General features: G+C 36.4%; 1 protein-coding gene across 1 annotated transcript in view; it reads left to right on the top strand.

Moving 5' to 3' along the window:
- Positions 1-18439, top strand: part of BMT2 (base methyltransferase of 25S rRNA 2 homolog) — a 35487-nt gene extending 17048 nt beyond the window's left edge. Inside the window, exons 3-5 of the mRNA XM_057403717.1 lie at positions 4547-4720; positions 12165-12279; positions 15986-18439. Of these exons, the coding sequence (XP_057259700.1) occupies positions 4547-4720; positions 12165-12279; positions 15986-16615 (919 nt within the window). The 3' untranslated portion in view covers positions 16616-18439. The remainder of the gene's footprint in view (positions 1-4546; positions 4721-12164; positions 12280-15985) is intronic.
- The last annotated feature ends 472 nt before the right edge of the window (positions 18440-18911 follow it).

The raw sequence follows: 18911 nt of genomic DNA, 5'->3' as shown, positions 1-18911 counted from the left end.
TTTTGAGTTCTTGAAATCCTCCAGTAATGACGGATGTTGACTCCAGAAGCAGGCTTGGGGTGGACATAATGAAAAAGAAACATCGGATTACAGATCTAATTGTGTTTCTCAAAAGGAAAATGTCTCAAAACTAAGTATGAAAAATAAAATGGGAAAAAATATATTGTATACAAAATACAATTATGATGATAAAAAATGACAATACTTTCAGAAACCTAGTGCTTTCACCTATGCTGAATACAGGATTTCCTTAACCTGAAGTTGGGTGCACATGACAATCACAAAATATTTTCCAGTCCAGAGGAAAGCTATATGTACAAGGGCATTTGATAATTTTCCCTTCCTTGATTTTCTTTGGAAGTTGGGGAGGGTTGGAGGGGGAGAGGAAATAGGGCACTAAACTTGTAGAAGAGTTTACACCACTTCTTTCAGACCAGCAGCCCTCTCTGTTGACATTAATAAACTTCCTCCTCTGAGCGTGGGAGGATGAGAGAAACTTTCTGTAGACAGAAACCATGAGAAGTCCTGACTTTCCTTCAGCTTTGAAGGAGAGTATGTTATTCTCTGTACCCTCACTGAATATCATCTTCAGTATTAGCTTTTGGTTAGTAAATACTGTAAGGAACAGAAGTCAAGCTCACCTTTACCTCATTATAAAGCAGAAGGAAAGAGATAGACTTTGTCAGTTCTTAGCATGCAAACTGGCTGCTTGAAACCCTTGAGCATTGATAACAGCTATCAGAAACTGCTTTTTGCCATGATAAAAGCTGACCACACCAGCTTTAATTTATTTGTTCTCATCAAATAATAATGAACAACTAAAGTACTGATTCTTTCATGGCTTCTGAAATTCATATGGCGATTCCCCCCTCAGTAATATTTTTTGTCATTATATGGTCTATTGAAACCCCTGGTTTTGGTGACTGTTCAAAACCAAATCTTCTCTTTCATTGCTGGAGGGTATTAACAAATTAAAATGTATTCACATTGGCTTTTACTGAAACTTCTATACATGTGCAGCCCAAATGGTGAAGCAGGGGGGTCAGCTTGAATGGGTCGTTTACCGATTGAGGTTTGGAGTACGGAAAACAAGTTTCACTGAGGAAATACCTAGATAATTTTATTATATTCTTAAAGACAAGACAGAAAGTGGACACTTCAGCTGTCTCTCTGCCAGCAGACTTCAATGGTTTAGACCTGAAATATTTATTTCATGTTTTTTGTAAACTGTAGTAAGTGTTAGCTCAGGTAGCATTTACATTGCACAATTCTTTACAAACAAGTATGTTAATTGTAGAGTGAATGTTGTGCCATCAAAGACTGAGCGCTTAAATGTCAGTTAAAAATGGAGACTGTAGTTCTCAGCATTATAAAATAGCCTCCTTAATTTTATTTTTCTTTGTAGATGATTAACAGATGCTCTGTTCATTACTTGAGACAGTTGTTAAATATAGAGTCTTATATAACCGTGTGCTCAAAACCACAGTGTGATCAGTGATGGCTTTTAATGGTCGTGAAGTTAAAATATGTGGCTACATCAACAAGTTCCCATGGGGTAAACTATGGAGTATATTACATCTGGTTAGATACTGTGCAATGACTGCCCACATGCTCACTTGTTACGTCATGTAGGTGTACGGTCTGCTTCCATGAGGGGAGTTCACAGACAGCTCCTCTGAGGCCTCAGGAGCCAAATGGGCAACATGTAGTAATCCTGCCAGAATCATTCTTACTTCAGAAAGATGTGAAATGGAGATAACCCTCAGTAGTTATGAAGTGGTGTTGCCTGGTTTTTTTTTTTGTTTGTTTGAATGGGTGGATTTGGTATTTTTTTGTTTCCTTGTGGTACTGCACAGGTATGCAGACTGGGATCTGAATGTGAAGAATTTTATCTGGTCTTGGGCCTTCCTGTAGCTCTGGCCCCTCTCTCCACCAATGAAAACACAGGAGTAGAAGATGCTCCTCTTCATGGTTGGCTTTGACAGTGTCTAATGTGCAGACAAGGAAGGTCAGTAAAAAATACCGAATTACGAGAACTCGGTGGACAGGATAGACAAGGGTAGAAGGATGGAGAAAATACTGGTTTGCACCATTAATGAGGAAGAAATGTCTCCTCAGTGACAAGAGGAACTTGTACTATACAAGTAGGTGGTTCTCCTGTGCAACAGCTCATTAAGTGTTAAGCTGGGCGACATACCAGCTTCTAGTGAGTTAAAAGTCTGATAACATCAGCAGTTAAGGAGAAAAAACAATACATTCTCCAGAGGTTGTGAACTTTTTAATGTGTTCTGACTTACACAGCAGGTTCAATGCCAGTACAACACTATTTAAACTGCCATTGATTCTGAATGTTTTTAAGGGATTTAATGAGAAAAAAGGCTTAGAATAAAAATAAAGAGACTGCAAGATGCTAGCAAAGTATGAAGGTAGCTGATAAGGGGTGAGGAAAAAGATTTTTTTTTTTTCCCTGAGTTTTATTTCTTTGACTAAATGGCACGCAGAACTAGAGAGTTCTAAATCTATCATCAGCTTATAAACAAATAATAGAACATAGTGTAAAGTACACTTCTGTTAGCATGCCAGCAATAATTCAAAGGTTTTTCAAGGGTTCTCTTTTGTTTCCTGATGTTCTTTAATCTCTTTCCCGCTAAGTTAAGTGACTGGCTCCTTCTGTTTAACTTTGTTAATTTTAGACTTGCCTTTCCATAGGTGCAGTCTCTAATGGATGGAGTTGGTATGGTTTCTCAGTCTATGTATCTGGGATTATTGCAGTCTGGACTGTTATTCATGCTTTTGCATGTGATCTTGCTCTGTATTGCTAAGATGTGGATTTTATTTATTATACCTAGCTTCTCTTTGGTTTGAAAACAGCTTTAGTTACTGAGGAATTTCAACTATAAACTTGTTGATTATAAATAAAATGTTTACTGAGTTTATTTCTCATATAGCTGTGTTCTCTGCTTAAGGTTACTGCCTGCATTTTAGGCTTTTTATATAGTGCAAGAATGCCTAGGGCCAGCTTGAGCAAGTAAAACTTGCTTGTGCTTTGTGTTTTAGACACAGGTCAGTTTTGAACTTCAGGTTCTATAAGCATGTCAGCACAGGAATGTATGCAGAATAAGAATTCCCCCACTGCTATGGCAAGAATTGGTAACCTGGACATAATGTGCTACTGTAATTATACATTTACTAACTCAAGGTGGTCATTTCCTCCCATCTTGGTGTAAAGTGACTTGTATCTGAACCTGTTTGATTGTGTATGTTTACCTTTAAGAAACTCCAGTGATTTTTAAAATTTATTTATTTTTTTTACACCCCCCCCCCTTCACATCTTAAATGGTGGAGAGACTGAATACATTTGGGGTGTATAATATCACCAACCCTTAGATAAGGCCTGTTTATTCCAAGTCCTTGTCTCTATTTGTGATTTAAATGCAGCATTATACCAACATGTTATTTCCTGCATCTCTGATGTGAAATAGTATGTTATCTTGATCCTGCTTTATATAAGGTGTTATTAAACTACACTTGAATTTATGTTTTCTGGAATGTTTCCTTCAAAACTCTGCAGCTTTATTAGAGAAAAATTGAATAAATTTCAAGAAAGCATCCTAAAAATGGGTTGTTTAAGAACATCATTCAAACAAGTACAATTTCTGTTAAACTTGCTGTGCAAATACTTAGCTAGCACATCTAATTAAGAATACTGCTTTATGCAGGGTGGGTCAGGCTTTTTAATTTCACAGCAACAAATTGTTTCCAATTCTATTTCTATTTTGTGGACAAAATTCAGTTATTCTCAAACATAATGCTTGCTTCTCATACACTAATGCTGACTATTTGTTGAAGTATGCAGGTGCGGTTTAACATTTTCTGTAACATTCATTCCTTTAAACTAGTTAACATTTCTGTTCAAGTCTAACCAGATTATTTTGTTCGGGTTCCTATTAGCAAAATAATTGAGTGTGGAGGGGGGGAGGTTGGAAATTGAAAACTAAAGTAAGTCTTCCACAAAAATACATCTGTGGATACATGTTACTTAAACAAAAAACACCCCAGGCAAACTTAATAAAAATTAAAAACTGATGTAAGTTAGTCCATAAGCCTGGATTATGTTTCTTTCTCCTCACATTTCATGCCTTGCAAGACATGGATGTTTCAAAGCCCTGTGTTAGAGAAGCTAGTTAATAACTCTGCACCTTAGTGGAGAACTCTGATCAGGTGACAGCTGAAGTTTACCTTCTGGTGATGTTCTGACAAGACTTATGCTGTCTTATTCTAAAAATCTCTCCAGATAAAACTATTTTGATTCAACTGTAACTTATGGCCTAATTTTTGGAAATAAAACACCGCTTGACTTCAAGTGTGTCTTTGGTTGTATCGTATCTGTCCTAAAGCTGATTTAGCAAAGTTGCAGTAAAACCCAGATTTGTTTAGAAGCTGGCAACGCTTGTATATCTTAATCCTCTGTGTTGTGTCTTATCTATAGTAATGACCAAAAATTGCATCCTGTTTTTCTGGGGAATTGTTCTTTTTGTCTTTTCAGTGTATGCAGAGAATATTTTCAGAACGGTGGGAAAAGAAAAGCACTTGAGAAAGATGAAAAAAGAGCACTTCTTGCTTCTAAGACCACTCCAGCTTTAAGTGTCCCCCAGGCTCCCAAGATCGAAGATCCCTTGCCAAACTCTGGCTTGACAAATCATGAAGCTGTAACAGAAGAGTAAGTTTTACTTGTTTTCAGACTGGTTTTCTTTCTCTTTGTGTGATACTACTTACCTGGACATTTTTTCCCTGTAACATATTAGATGAGTCTAATGTATTTTTAATAGTTAAGAAAGGGAATTTTTGTGTGAATATATAAAATTTTACAAAAAATATTTGTTGTGGTATATTTTGGTAGATGCCATTAAAAAATTGCTTGAGAATGACTACTTGGTCATCTTCATTTAAGTGTTAGAGCAATTTCACTTTTGCATGTTCTTGGTGTGCAATGCAATTTATGTAAAACATTGAGGGGAAATAAGGGAGATGTTAATTAAGTTAGAATCTAATGGCTGTTCAGCACTGTTGAAAAGTCAATTGCTTATGTAAGTGCTAAGTGCCAAATGTAAATACCAGAGTACTTAAAACTTTCCCTTTATAAATAATTGCAGAGAAACTCTTCCAATAATACACTTCAAAAGCAATTTTGAATTATAACCCTTAATTTTAAATGTGCTAGCTTTCTGATGACTGGCTTTGCGGAAGTTGTAGTATCCTTGAGGTATTTTCCTAACAACAGTTTTAATTTTTTTGACCTTCACTCAAGTAGGAATTTTATTTTTGGCATTCAGGAGTAGCTTTATTGTTTCAGTTACAGTCTCGCCCTCTGTTTTTCCTACATGGGTCATGTTTGTGGCTATTCAGGTGTGGTGGAAGAAACACTAATATTTTGCAAATATAATGGAATAATGAATGCATAAGCATATTCTCATTAAATGTTACACTTAGGACTTGTTTCATGTTCTTGCAACTGTCTGCAGTAGTGGTGTTTCTGTTCTGAGAAGATGTTTTTCTCATTATTGCAGCACAGCTGCTGTGATCAGCACTTTAAGTTAGATGTAGTATTAGTTAGGAAAGAAATGTGCACATTACTAATGTTATGAGCAGATGTGTCAGTCCTTATGAGCTAGTATCTTTTGCAGTTCCTTGTGTTTGTAAAGTAATTTGCAAAAGGCATTAAGATTCCAAATGCCCATGTGGTTGAATAGCTGCATGAAAAATGAAAACATTTTCCCTGTTTTTGTCCTTTTATAACAAGACAAAATAGATGCTTCTGAAATGAAGATAGTGGCTTCTCATAAGCTGACTTCCTCCACAAACTCCTCTTTTTATTGCTCATTTTGCTAAGCCAGCCTCAAAATGAATACCTGTTTTTAATGAGAACTGCCAGGCACTTTCACACAAAGGTATGATAAGATACTAATACCTTATAATCTCAGTAATGCTGGCATTTGTTAACACGATTGTATTATTACTGTAAATAGCAGTTGGTTTAAACTTGTTTGTTTGAATCAATAGGTTTGATAATCATACGCTACTTAAAGTTGATTTGTCTTCCACTGGGAGGCCTTGTCATGATAAAGCATTAGCCCTCTCTTTGCATGTGCTCTGTTGTCATACTTTACAATGGCTGTTGGGGAGCTAACTTCACAAGTGTCTTCTTACTCCCTGTAGTCTGTAGGCTTAATTTTTGTTCTGACTAGTGTGTACAGAAAGTAGTTAATAGAGAAGTTTTTATTAAATAATTTTAAAAGTACTTGTTAATTGTTAATATAGTGAGTGGTTATGTTTTTTTTTTAATCTTTGTTCTAAAACTGTAAAAATACATACATCCATGAAAACATACCTGGCAAAAGCAAGTTTCATAGTATCAGAGTAAGCAACAGATGATAGTAAGGTTTTTAGTACATGTACAGGCCTTAAAGCAACAAGGCATAGCTGTTCTGTGAAGCTGCCCAGCATGAAAATTCAATTTCTTCCTCTATGCCTTAGCAGAAATTAGAGTTTGTAAGAATGAAAATGGACTGTGTATTACACAAAGCATACTTTCCTCCTAAATGCTTTTCTACCATGTCTGATCAATTACTGAAGTCTGAATCTCACCGAGGTCTTTGTACAAGGGGTATGGGGGAACTTCTTCCCACACATGCACGTGTTCATATTCTGTCACTCCATTCTGGTCATATAACACTATCTTGTCTATAGGTATGGCTAAGCCTGTGATTTTGGTTTACTCTAGGTAAGTGTAAAAACAGTAATTTTGTTCTTCATATATATAATCCTCTCTCAAGTTATATTTAAACCAAGTTCCTTCTGTAGGACCTCTTTCTGAATCTGCCTTTACTGGAAAACTTGTGGAGAGACTGTACTTTGCTTGTTAAGGAGCAAAGCAGGCTTAAGAGTAAAAAGTTCCACGGGTAATAGAAAAGATGCTGAGAGATGTGGAGAGGAGCTCAGCCACCTCTTAAAGGTGAGAGAAGGAAACATCTTAGGAGCCAGAAATGCAAAGTTTACTGCAACTCAGTCACTCAGCTATTCTGATGAACCCATTTCCAGTTGCTCATGTTGCTCACCTCTTTGCCACATTAAAACTGGTGAATTGCACAGCAATAACTAATGCGACCAGTTATTTTTTACGTTCATCTATATGAAAAATAATGTATTTTCTGCAGTACTTCCTTCCACCTTATAATGAGTACTTGTATCTCTGACATTACAACTGCACCTGTTGTGAAGCTGGACATCAAACTGTTTGAGTCTTGCAAGACAAAACTGGTTGTTATCTGCTCTTTAACAATTCCTCCCTTCAATAAATCAGTTCCCTCTTTGTTTTCTTTTTGAGTATTTCCTTTTGCCGTCAAATTAAGCAGTCTTGCTTTTTATCCTCAACGGTAAAAACCAGAGATTTTTTGTATGCGTTCTTCTCAGGTCCTACTTTGACTGTCTCTTAAGGTACAACTTGTTATTCCTTCTTTTGTAAGTATCCCAGCAAGGTAGAACTTCTCTTTGGTTTTGAGGCATACCAATGTTGCCACTCCAGACCAGATGTATAGCTTTACTCTGCTCTTCTGACAGCAGCATAAGGCTTCTGAAATTTCTTCCCCCTCATGTCCTTGATAAATAATAGAGTAATTTAAAACTGTGAACTAGGAGATCAGCACTTAGAGTGATTAATTTCAGAGATAGTGACTTTCCTCATGATCATATCACTGCTCTACTTCTATCTACTTCCAAGAGAAAACGTCATTTTACGTGTACAGCACCTAGTTGAATAACGGGTACATTTTTAAGGGGGCTAATAATAAAGAGCTGTAGTCCATTTAATAAAGTTCTTGAAATAAACAAGTGGGGGAATATATTTAAAAAGCAGTCATTCCCTGGAAGTGTTCAAAACCCATGTAGATGAGACCCCAACATGGTTTAGTGGTGGACTTGGCAATCCTGGTCAAACTTGATGACCTTAAAGGTCTTTTCCAATCTAGTTGATTCTATTATTCTGTTTCCCAGGTTATGTACACTTCTTTACCAGTTCCTGCTCTGTAACTGTTCTGTTTCCCAGGTGATGTACACTTCTTTACCAGTTCCTGATCTTTAACCAATTACATTTTGTTTTTTCTACCTGTACACTAATGCATTGAAGAATTATGGATCAAGATGTGCCTGGATATTGCCTACAGTGACAAAGTACTTCCCTTGCTTTTAATGTTTCCTCTGCTGAAAATCATTAAGAAACAGGGTGTTGAAGGGTAATTATTAGAGAATTCAGCAAGACTGTATTTCTAACAAAGTCACTGGCTCACTGGGTGAGTGATTATCACCTAAATTACAGCTTCAAAACTATTTCAAACACCTGACTAGGCTCCTGTTCCTACTGGCTGGTAACTGGCAGCCTAAGAGTTGCTACTAAGCAATTTTTCACACCTGTGCTCTGAGAGGCAGCAAAACCTTACAAGCAACAGGAAGTCAAGACACAAGTGAGAATCTGAATCTCTGCTACTTTTACGATTTCAAAGTATGTTTACATTGAATTTAGATTACAAGGCTCCTTGGATGTGATACACCTATCAAAGTGAATTTGTTCTCCATTAGTGTAGAAGAGAGTTTCTGGCTTCTGCTCAGCTTGGAACCCAGAGTTACAGCTTTCCAGAAGAGTGTCCAATGCTGTAGTAGTCTGAAGTATTGTCTCCCTTCACCCAGTCAAAAAATAACAGTGCAGACAAGAATGCAGGTTGTGTAAGAGAGGAAGACAGAATACATCACAGTGATTCTTCACTTTACTGTAGGTGAGGAGGGCTCTCATGGAGATAAGAGGGTTCTGGGTTATATTGCTTAATTTTAATTTCTACAGGTATTTCATCAAATACTTTAAATGGAAAATGGTTTTAAATGGAAGTCACTGGAGGCTGTCACTCTTATAGGAAGTTTGCACTGTAGAGTCACGTTCCCTGTTCTTGTGTTTCATGTGTCTTCTATTGATTTGCCATTGGACTCTTACATAGAACACAAATGTACATGCAGACATATATTTTTGTATTTTAATGAGATAGAATCTACCATCAGTGTCTCCATTTGCTGGACAAGGAGATGTGCTAGTCCAGGAAACCTCATACTAGCCCTATGTGGAAAAAGACACTGCTTGACTTCAACCTGTGTTTGTGGTTTATGGCCACTAGGATTTGAATGGTCCCTCTGCAGCATTTCAAATTCCTGTTGTATAGATTACATCGTGATTGGCATCCAAGCTACGGGAAAAATTGTCACTATCCTCTTCATTCGGAAATCCCACTCAGGACTGAGTGACTTCCAGGGCAGCCTGGTAATGTGTGCATTTTAACTTAGGGTTAATTGTTGCATTATTTGCCTTGGTGACGCTGGTATTTTGACAGAACTATCCCCTAGATATCTTCTGTTCTGTCTAGAAGTAAAATCCCTTAACTTGGCATTTATTCTGCCAAACGCAGCGAGAAATCCTCTCTTGTTTTTTCAACATCCCCCTCTGTGGTAGATCACTGGGAATTTAGGAGCCCAGATCTATTTACGCTGCTTAAAGATACTGCAGAAAATTGTATTCCTTACTGTTTTGTTGTTGCTATGAGTACATCCATGGTTTTGTTGGACTCCATTAGCCCTGCAAATCTGTTTCTGAAAGTTTTTGTAGTTATCTGTCTCTCAAGGGCTGAATCTTTCCCAGAAAGATGACAAGTGATATTTTGGAGATGCCAATTGGAACTGGCTACAGACACTTGAAAAGAAAAGCAACATTTGCTTGCTGGATAGTTACCATTCTCCTCCCTCTAAGTTCCCTGTGAGTGTGATGAATTTATATTTGTTTGCCTCCATTAATGGATTTTGGGTGTTCTAAGATCTTGGAAATAGTGATGGAAATTTTTAGATGCAGCTCTGTAAATGATGCAGTAGAAAGAGCTCAAACTGTTGGGTGCTAGCGGTGCTGTGTTTTTGCTTGTTGTTTTTTTTTTTATGTGGCCGCATTCATTACGTGGATGCCTTCATCAAGCTGTGTTCTGAAGAACAGGCAGATGCAAAGTCTGTACTAGTGGGCTAGAACAGAATAGTTTAACACTTAATGTTTTGTTGGAGTTACAAAAAAAGATAAACAGCAGGGGCCTCCATATTCAGAGTGTAAGGAAAATAACAACGTGTTTGAATGTAGGATGTATTCAATAGCTGAGTCCTAGGTATTAGTGATAACTGAGCGCAACACTAATTCTTTTTAAGAGGGGCAGCATATCAGGTCAGACACATGAAATTCCAGGAAGAGGCAAAACTTTTAAATGACAAGGTAGCTGACTGCCAGTACTTCTGTACAGGTACATTGATTTTACCTGACACTATGTTCCATACACTGGTAACTGCCTTATCATGAAGAGAATACTTAAGGTTGCAAACTTGACTACAAATGTTCCTCCTGGTGTTGGTCAAGGAGACTGTCCTCTGGAAGATAAGAATGCTTTCAGAGGCAAGGCAGCAGTCACTAACTACAAAAGTTGCCAGGCAACTTTTTTCTTTTTTTTTTATTTTTACATTATGCATTTAACTTAAGAGCAGTGATGTCTTTATTTCAGATTGGGTTTGCAGTTGGTCAGAGATGTCACAGCTTCCCAAGAAAGGCAAGTCCAGCCTCTAGTTTATTTTCTGCTGTAGTATAATGGGGGCTTCAACCAGACAGTACAAGAATGTCCTCTCTTTGTTTCTTCAGTCTTCTGTTTTCTTTCTGATCTCCCACTCCTACAGGATATTTTAGCCCAGAAAGTTTTGGAATCTGTTTGAGCAGATAATGGGCCAGTTATTCTGTGTGGGGGTTTTTTTTTGGTGGTGGTATTTGGTTTTGTTTTTTCATTTTTCTGTGACATCTTGGAAGAATATATATGTGCATCTCTGCATTCTGGAACTAGTGTCCTCAGTAGTCTGTCATCTGCCTGCTATCAGTCCAAGCAGTAAGTCATGATTTCTCAAGTTACTTTTTCCTTGTGTCCTGGGTTCACCCTGCCCTCCCCCCTCTCCTCCTTTTAAACATTCACTTTTTGTTGTTTGATAGCATAGGTAAGTATTAAGCATTACATCCATTGGTCTTCTTATCTATAATTTCACCTTGAATAGTAGGGTCCGCACACAGTGACAGATAAGAATATAGATTTTTGGCTTACTAAAATGTTCACCAAAATTCTTATGGGACGAATCTTCATTTGTGAGTACTTCAGTAATACTCTGATTAGGACTCTCCTAAGCCAGACAGCTATTTTTGCATGCTTCTAATTAAAAAGCTTTTGGGTACTGCAAAAGAAAACTGATTGCCTGGCATGGAGTAGGTTGGGGGACTTTTTTTATTTGGTTGGTTGTTTTTTTTCCCCAAGTAGTTTTCAGGGATTACTTTTATTCATTTAGATGCTTAATAGAATAACTTCCCTGCAACTTGAGCAGCCTGGTTTTAAGTTTATGGCTGTGTGTGGACTGATCTCTTTTACAGCATCCATTGAAAACAGAATTGGAGTGAACCTCCAGCAGTCGTCCATTTAAAAAATAAGTTAGCTAACATGAAGCAAATTGAAGATTTTAATTTTTTTTCAGGGAATAACTAAATGCTTTAAGGTTTGTTTTGTTTACCTTGGAATACCATTATGTGTTCCCTTGTCTTTATTAAACAAATTGTGGCACTTGACTTCACATGCCCTTTAAAATGGGACTAACAAGTAGGTATGTCATAGTGTTAACCAGTTTCTCTTTTAAACTCATGAAATTTTAAGTGACTTATGTGACTTCAACACCAATAAATACTGCAAAAAGGTAAGTAGAAAACACAAAGCAATAGAGGAAGTCTGTCTAGTGGGCACGCAAGGTGCTATTTTACTTTCTTACTACAAGTAACACAAGTTAATAGTATTACAGCTGCTCTGAACAGAACTCTTCCATTTCAAGGCCATCTGCTTTACTGGTGGAGCTTGGCTTTTTAGGAGTCTCAACAATTCAAGTAAGGCATTCACTTCTGTTAGTCATTACAGAGGTGTTCTGTGAGAAATTTTTTTGCATTAGTTATCTGAAATTGTAGTTCAGAATATAGCTTCAGAATTAATACTTGATAAAACTGAATTCTTGTTGCTTTTTAGATTGCTCCACTCCTTGGGGAAGATCAGGTTACTTGATGTTGGTAGCTGCTTTAATCCATTTCTGAAGTTTGAAGAATTTCTGACAGTTGGTATCGATATTGTTCCAGCTGTTGAGGTATGTAACAGTTGCTGAGTTTATATTAAGTTTGATTCTCAGATACTTCAGAATTCTTCAAAATGACTGTAAAACAAAGTATGTTTAATACTTAAGTATGCATCCTAAATTTCTGTGCTTTTAATAGGAACTGTGGCCCTCCTGCTACATCCTTTCCTATGAATAGGGCGTAAACTGTAGTTGTGGTTTGGTTTAAAAATCTGGTTTTGTTTGTTGTTGTTTTTTTTCCCCCAGGAGTTATGCCTTTACAATGCAGTTGTGAATCTTAAAATTGGAACATTTTAGTAGCTGTCTTTTAATAGCATTTCACATATGTCTTTGCATCTTAAAAGGTGTAAATAAAAATTGAGTAGGCTTATGTTTAGGCATGAGCCTCCCAAGAAGTTCCATTCACTGACAGAAGGAAATGATCAGTGGCTGTACCTGATGAGTTTTTCTGGGGAGCTTTACTAACCAGTAGTGCACTGTAACGGCGCTTTTCTGTTAGTTACTAGAAATATGATTGAACTAGTGTAATCCTAAGGACAAATTTATTGCCACTTTTGGAATAAATTCAGTTTCTCTAGGCAGTAATTCTGCTGTAATCTTCTTTCTTTTGCTCTTAACCCAACTTATGTGAGTCATAATAGTGTTTCTCAACCAAGGAAAATTACAAAGTGTTATAAAAATGAGAAGGTAGAAATAAATTTCTGACAGAAAACACCTTGACCATTCAAACCTTCACCAGTTACAGTTTAAAATTAGGCTCTGTTAAAAACAGTGGCCTAAGTTGACCCTCTTCAGAGGTGGAGAGGTGAGAATTGTACAAATACAGTAACACAGTTAACTAGAAAGTTGCATTCTGTTATTTGCTGCAGTGTGGTTTACATGCTAAATGCGTGGTATATTGTTGTGGCTACCAGGTGTAGTCCACTAACACCTAGTTTATCTTTCTGTGTATGTGCTTAGAGTTAATGAAAGATCTTGGAAAAAGATGGCCTTTTAAAGCAATTCAGTGGTTTTTTTCATCCAGAACACAAAGAAACTTTGAGTGGTCTCCATCTTGCCTAATTTGAAGAACAGGCACCAGTTGCCCAAACACAATTTCACAAATACTTAAGAGACTGTAGGACACCTGCATCCAGGTTTTGGGCAAGATGCAGGATGTGAAGGAGACAGATGCCACTGAAGTGGCAGCCTATGGCACCTGAAATGGTAATACGTGGCAAGTAAATTTCCAGCTAAGATATACAAGGTGTCTACATCTGGGATTTTAAGTTCCAGTTGCAGTCAGTGAAGATTTATTAAAAATAGTCAGGGTGAAACCTAAACATCTGCTGTTTCATGGTGAGATGAATTGTGTTCTGACCTCATGGGCATGCCTAGCTCACCAGTGACTATAATGAGAGCCTAGGCACCTGAAGTCACATGAGCTGAATCTAAGCATTAATTTTTGGGTATGTATAGTTAATATTTTGCTATGTAGGCTATTGTGCTATTTTCGGGAGAAAATTACTTTTGTTTTCATGAAAATCAGTTTAAATGTAGAGTGACCAAAACCATTATTGGAAGAGTCCCAGAAAGGTCACTTCTGTGGAGGAATATGAGTAATCCAGGCCAGACAAAAGGAGAGGAAACTGAGACCAGGGTAAACAGAACAGGTTTCTTCTTGACCTAGGGTTTTTGTTGGCTATTCCTTCTAACATTCTGCTCATAACACAGATATTCCAGACTGCAGTTAGCAGTGGTTATTTTCATAGAGGATTTTAATTTGTCTACATTAAAAAACAAAACAAAACCCCACAGCAACAAACAATAATGCAAAAAGAAAAATTGGAATGAAGAGAGAATCTCCACTTTGGGAAAACACAAAATTTCACACTCTTGCAAAGCATGCAGTACCGGAATTAAAAATTATAATATACAAGTAAGATTGTGTTCTTAAATGTCAGTGGATGCACTAAAATGTGGCTGCTGTTTCAGTGTCCAGGAGGAATTTAACATCAGTTCAAGATTTTTATATGTAGAGTTAAGTAGCAGTCTCCACTTTAGCTGCGTTTTTGTCTGCAGAGTCAAGGTTCTGCTTGAAGCACACTTTAGTCCTGAATTTGTCTTTAACATGGTTTCTACAGAACTGTTTTATTTTTTCCACTACTCACAAATACTTGCAGTCTAAATTGTTTTTTTTTTAACTGTATACGTATAACCTCAAACTTTTAAAGTCTTGCTTCTAAGTGAAGTTAGCATGGTACTCTGAACAATTACTCTTCAAAGCACTTCCGTCTTCTACAATTTAATAGAGGATATCATGAAATGACTACTGATAATTTCCTGTTCTAAGTATTGTAAGCAAGCAGTATATAGCCCTGCAGATATAATGGTTGCAATTAAAATTTCTTTATTATAGCTACATAATGCAAGTCTTTCTTGATTTTTCACATTGGAGGCCAAGATTAAAGCTGCTGAAAAATAAATCACAAATTCTTATATTTTTTTAAACACTGACTTTTTCTAATTTACTGCATACTCTCAGAGAATGGGATTTCATATAAGCAGGAATAACATTCTCTTCTACTTGGAAAAAATTGTGCTTATCAGTTGCTTTAGAAATGCCTTTACAGTGGCGTTCTAGAGAGATTTTTGAATATTTTTTCATAAAATATGCTATAAATATTTTTGTGGTATGAAAATGCAGATTTAAGTCCACCTTTCAGATGTGCTTAACAGAATGTTTTGTGTCTGCTTTCGTGTTAACTTACCAGTTAAGTGTGTTGTCGTTCACTGCACATTCTCTAGGCATTAATAACAATTTTTGTTGCTATTGTGTCAAAACTTTACCACTTAATACCATTTTTATGAACAAAGTCAGTACCAGGCTTTGATGAATATAAAGTGTCAAAACTTAAATGTAGTGAATAGCATACTATTATCTTGATTTTTTTGAATGCTCTGTGATTAAAGATGTTAAGAACTTGCTCTTCTGTATGTTGTATTGCAGTGTCATTTCCCATCTCTGATAACTTGAGCATGAATGATCAACAGATGAATTTATAGCCCTTGACTTACTTTGATAATTGCCCAAATGTGTACTGCTACACTTTGCTTTTACAGTAAGGTTAAAACATGAATCTGTATTACTGCTGCCAAGCAGTTTGTGCACTCTAACTTTCTAATGTATGTTGCCTTGCTGTAGCTTCTTTCTTTCTGTACCAGTAAAGAACAACACTTTTTTCCCAAGTGACCGAACTTGGGAAAACTAAGCTTCTTAGATTCTTTTCAGAGAATTGATGGAAATACGGAGGTATCAGATTTAGTTTCTAAATACTAATTTCAGGTTTATAAAAACCTGTAAAAGGTTTCTAGCATCTGGAGAAAAAAAAACCAGTATGGGCTTATCTGACTTCTTAAAGCATTTGTTAGAAAGTTGTTTCGATACTTTGTTCTACTTGAGCTAAATTTCTATTTTATTCTTTTAAGTAAGTGCTCTCGATTAACAAATCTCTAGAAAATTACTGCACATACAAAATTTTGCTTTGCAACTGTGAAAGCTAGCATTGTATGTTAAACTGATATTTTAGATTGTTGAATTTTAACAGCAGGAGGAGTGTTCAACAGGCTTAATATTTCATCAAGAGATTGGAGAAGTTATCACTGATTTTTCTGAAAATCTATTGTATTTGCTCTTTAAATTAACCTTTATATTTGTTTTTTTTTCTTATTCCATTAGAGCGTATACAAATGTGACTTCTTAAATCTTCAGATTCAGCAACCACTCCAACTGGCACAAGATGCTATAGATGCCTTTCTTAAGCAACTGAAAAACCCTATTGATTCTCTACCTGGAGAACTATTCCATGTTGTTGTTTTCTCACTCCTCCTTTCTTACTTTCCATCACCCTATCAACGATGGATATGCTGCAAGAAGGCACATGAACTTCTCGTATTAAACGGCTTACTGCTTGTAATAACTCCTGATTCATCTCATCAGAATCGCCGGGCTATGATGATGAAAAGCTGGAAAATTGCCATAGAGTCCTTGGGTTTTAAACGCTTCAAGTATTCCAAGTTTTCTCACATGCACCTGATGGCATTTAGGAAGACTTCCCTGCAAACAACAAGTGACTTAGTTAGCAGGAACTACCCAGGAATGTTGTATATCCCGCAGGATTTCAACAGTATAGAGGAGGAGGAGTATTCCAACACTTCCTGCTATGTTCGATCAGATACAGAAGATGAACAACTAGCTTATGGTTTTATGGAGCTACCTGATGCTCCTTATGACTCAGACTCTGGAGAAAGCCAGTCTAGTTCAATTCCTTTCTATGAGCTAGAAGATCCTATATTGCTTCTAAGTTAATGTAGTTGTTGAAAGGCCCTTTCAGTCAAACTCTTGCTTAACTGATTTTGCTATACTAACATGGGCTCAACACACAAAAATGGTTTGCATAAAGAAAATGCAAAGGTTTACAGAGTTTGCTATTTTTTTCTACTTTTGAATTTTAAAATTTATTCTTGTATGAAAGTGAGAAAAAATACAAGTTTTATGCACATGACTCATGTCATAGCATAAATTGCTGTTACTTTCTTTAGATTTGTATCACTAATTCTTTTCCAGAAAGGTACCATTCTCTTTAGTGCTGTGAAGTGTGAATTCTATTTAATTTGTTAAACGTTGTTTCAATATTTTAACCCAATGTGGTTGAGCTTAAGACGCTGGAGTTGCTGGGCTTCTGAGAAGTATATGTAGGAAGAAATAATTAGCACTTTAACTAAATGTGCAGATAGGTTAAGACACTTGGTTACACGTATCCCTTCATAATTATGGAGCAAAACTTTTCCCCAAAATTTGTTTCACTCTGGTTAAGCCAGAGATGGAGAAACTACAATGCTTGCACATTTAATTTTGTTTATTACAGCCCTCTTGAGGTAAAGCCAAATGGAGATAACACCCAATGCTGGAATATATTAATCCATAGTTATACATACAGTGTAATTTTGTTGCATAAATAGCAGTTAGATATGAGATTTCTGTAGAGGTTATCCCCCCCAGAGGAGTATGGTACATCTAGACAATTATGTTTCACTTGAAAGCTGGAACGTGGTTTTGCAGTTTTGCAATTTTATGAGTGCACAGACATATATCAGTATTTTTCTCCAGTTCTCTTCAAACTGTTTTTGGGGGGGACAGGGTGGGTTTGTTATGTTTTAAAGTAAATTATTTATGCATTTTAAAAACAAGCAACTCTTTCTTTAGTTGTCCTTATTTGTAGACCTCCCAAGTTATACAGTAACTACAGACCAATTTTGTAAAAAGGAACGTAATTTTACAGTTTTTCAGGGATACACATATTTGCACAAAGTTGTGTATTCAGACCACACAAGTGAAGTTAACATAATTTGTTTGCTTATTTGGACCCCAAAATCTTCTGGATAGCTAAATAAAAACTCCATAGCTGTCTGAAAACTGGTCCTTGCTATCAGGAGATGGAACAGAAGTGGTTTACATCTATTAAGTTTTTTAACTTGCGTAATAAATCTGTGAGTTTTTGCAGGAAAGAACAATTATATTCAGTGGTAAAACCAGGGGATTCAGTATTAGCTTAGCTTAGCTTTCCCTCCATCTAAAAATAATGGTCAGAATTTTCAGGTTTGGATGTTAGGCTGTTAAATCTATACGTAAGTGCCTAATAATAAATGATTTGAACTAGGTGCCACATTGGGGTTTTGATTTCCGCAAAATGGTAGAAAATACTAATACAGAGTTTCAAAGGTGGTTGTGGTGAAATGCACCTTACACTCTATTAACCTACCATGTTGTACTTATCATAGAGAGGTTACTGAAGTTGTAGTGTGGAATTTACAGTGGTCGCTACAAAAATGAAACTTACTCCTTCCATTGAAGTTTTGCACTGAAAGTGTCATTGTTTGACCTACCTGTTTGTTGGTTTTTTTTTCTTTTATACTGCTTCCTACATAGTCATCCCCCATTGGTCCAGTTTACACTTGAAATGTGATCTGGACTGTAATGCTTTATTCTTTAACATACGCTTTTTGTGTTTCTCCCCTTAAATTTAAAGCATTCCCTAATTTGTGATTCAGATTTGTTATTCAATCTGAATTATATCCTTATATACAAACCAAACAATTCTGATGTATTAAAAAAAGTTTTGACATACAAGTATTAAGGCTGACCTTTTTTGATTATTTTTTAGAGAGAATACTTCACTAATGAAATCGTCAATGGCTTCAAAATTGGCTCTAAGTCAGTATTTGCATCCAATGCTTTACTTCGCTTGCCGTTCAAAGCCTTTCTTCTTCCCAGTTAACCACTGACTCCAGCAGTGCTCCTGTTAAAGTTCAAATGCTGGTGCTATAAATTCAGCTGTTTATGGAAACTTAATCTGTGCATACTTCAAAGTGTACCTAACATTTTAACTGATACTCCTTTTAAAACAAGTTCTATACCAGATAACATATATGTTGACATTGATTATATTTTGTGATTTATACAAAAAAAGACCAAGATCTATCCCCTCCAAACAGTTTAAAATATTAACATTTAAAATCTAAGCCTTTTTGACAGGTTGGTGACACCATAGTATTTGTGGTTTAGGGACCTGAAGCTCAGAACAGCTTGGTTTTTATGCTGCTCA

This window comes from Pezoporus wallicus, unplaced genomic scaffold (assembly GCF_028554395.1).
Source record: "Pezoporus wallicus isolate ANWC-B61680 ecotype Strahan unplaced genomic scaffold, APGP_CSIRO_Pwel_v1 contig_7274, whole genome shotgun sequence".
Taxonomy (NCBI): Eukaryota; Metazoa; Chordata; class Aves; order Psittaciformes; family Psittacidae; genus Pezoporus; species Pezoporus wallicus.
This window is presented reverse-complemented; position numbering and strand designations above follow the sequence as displayed.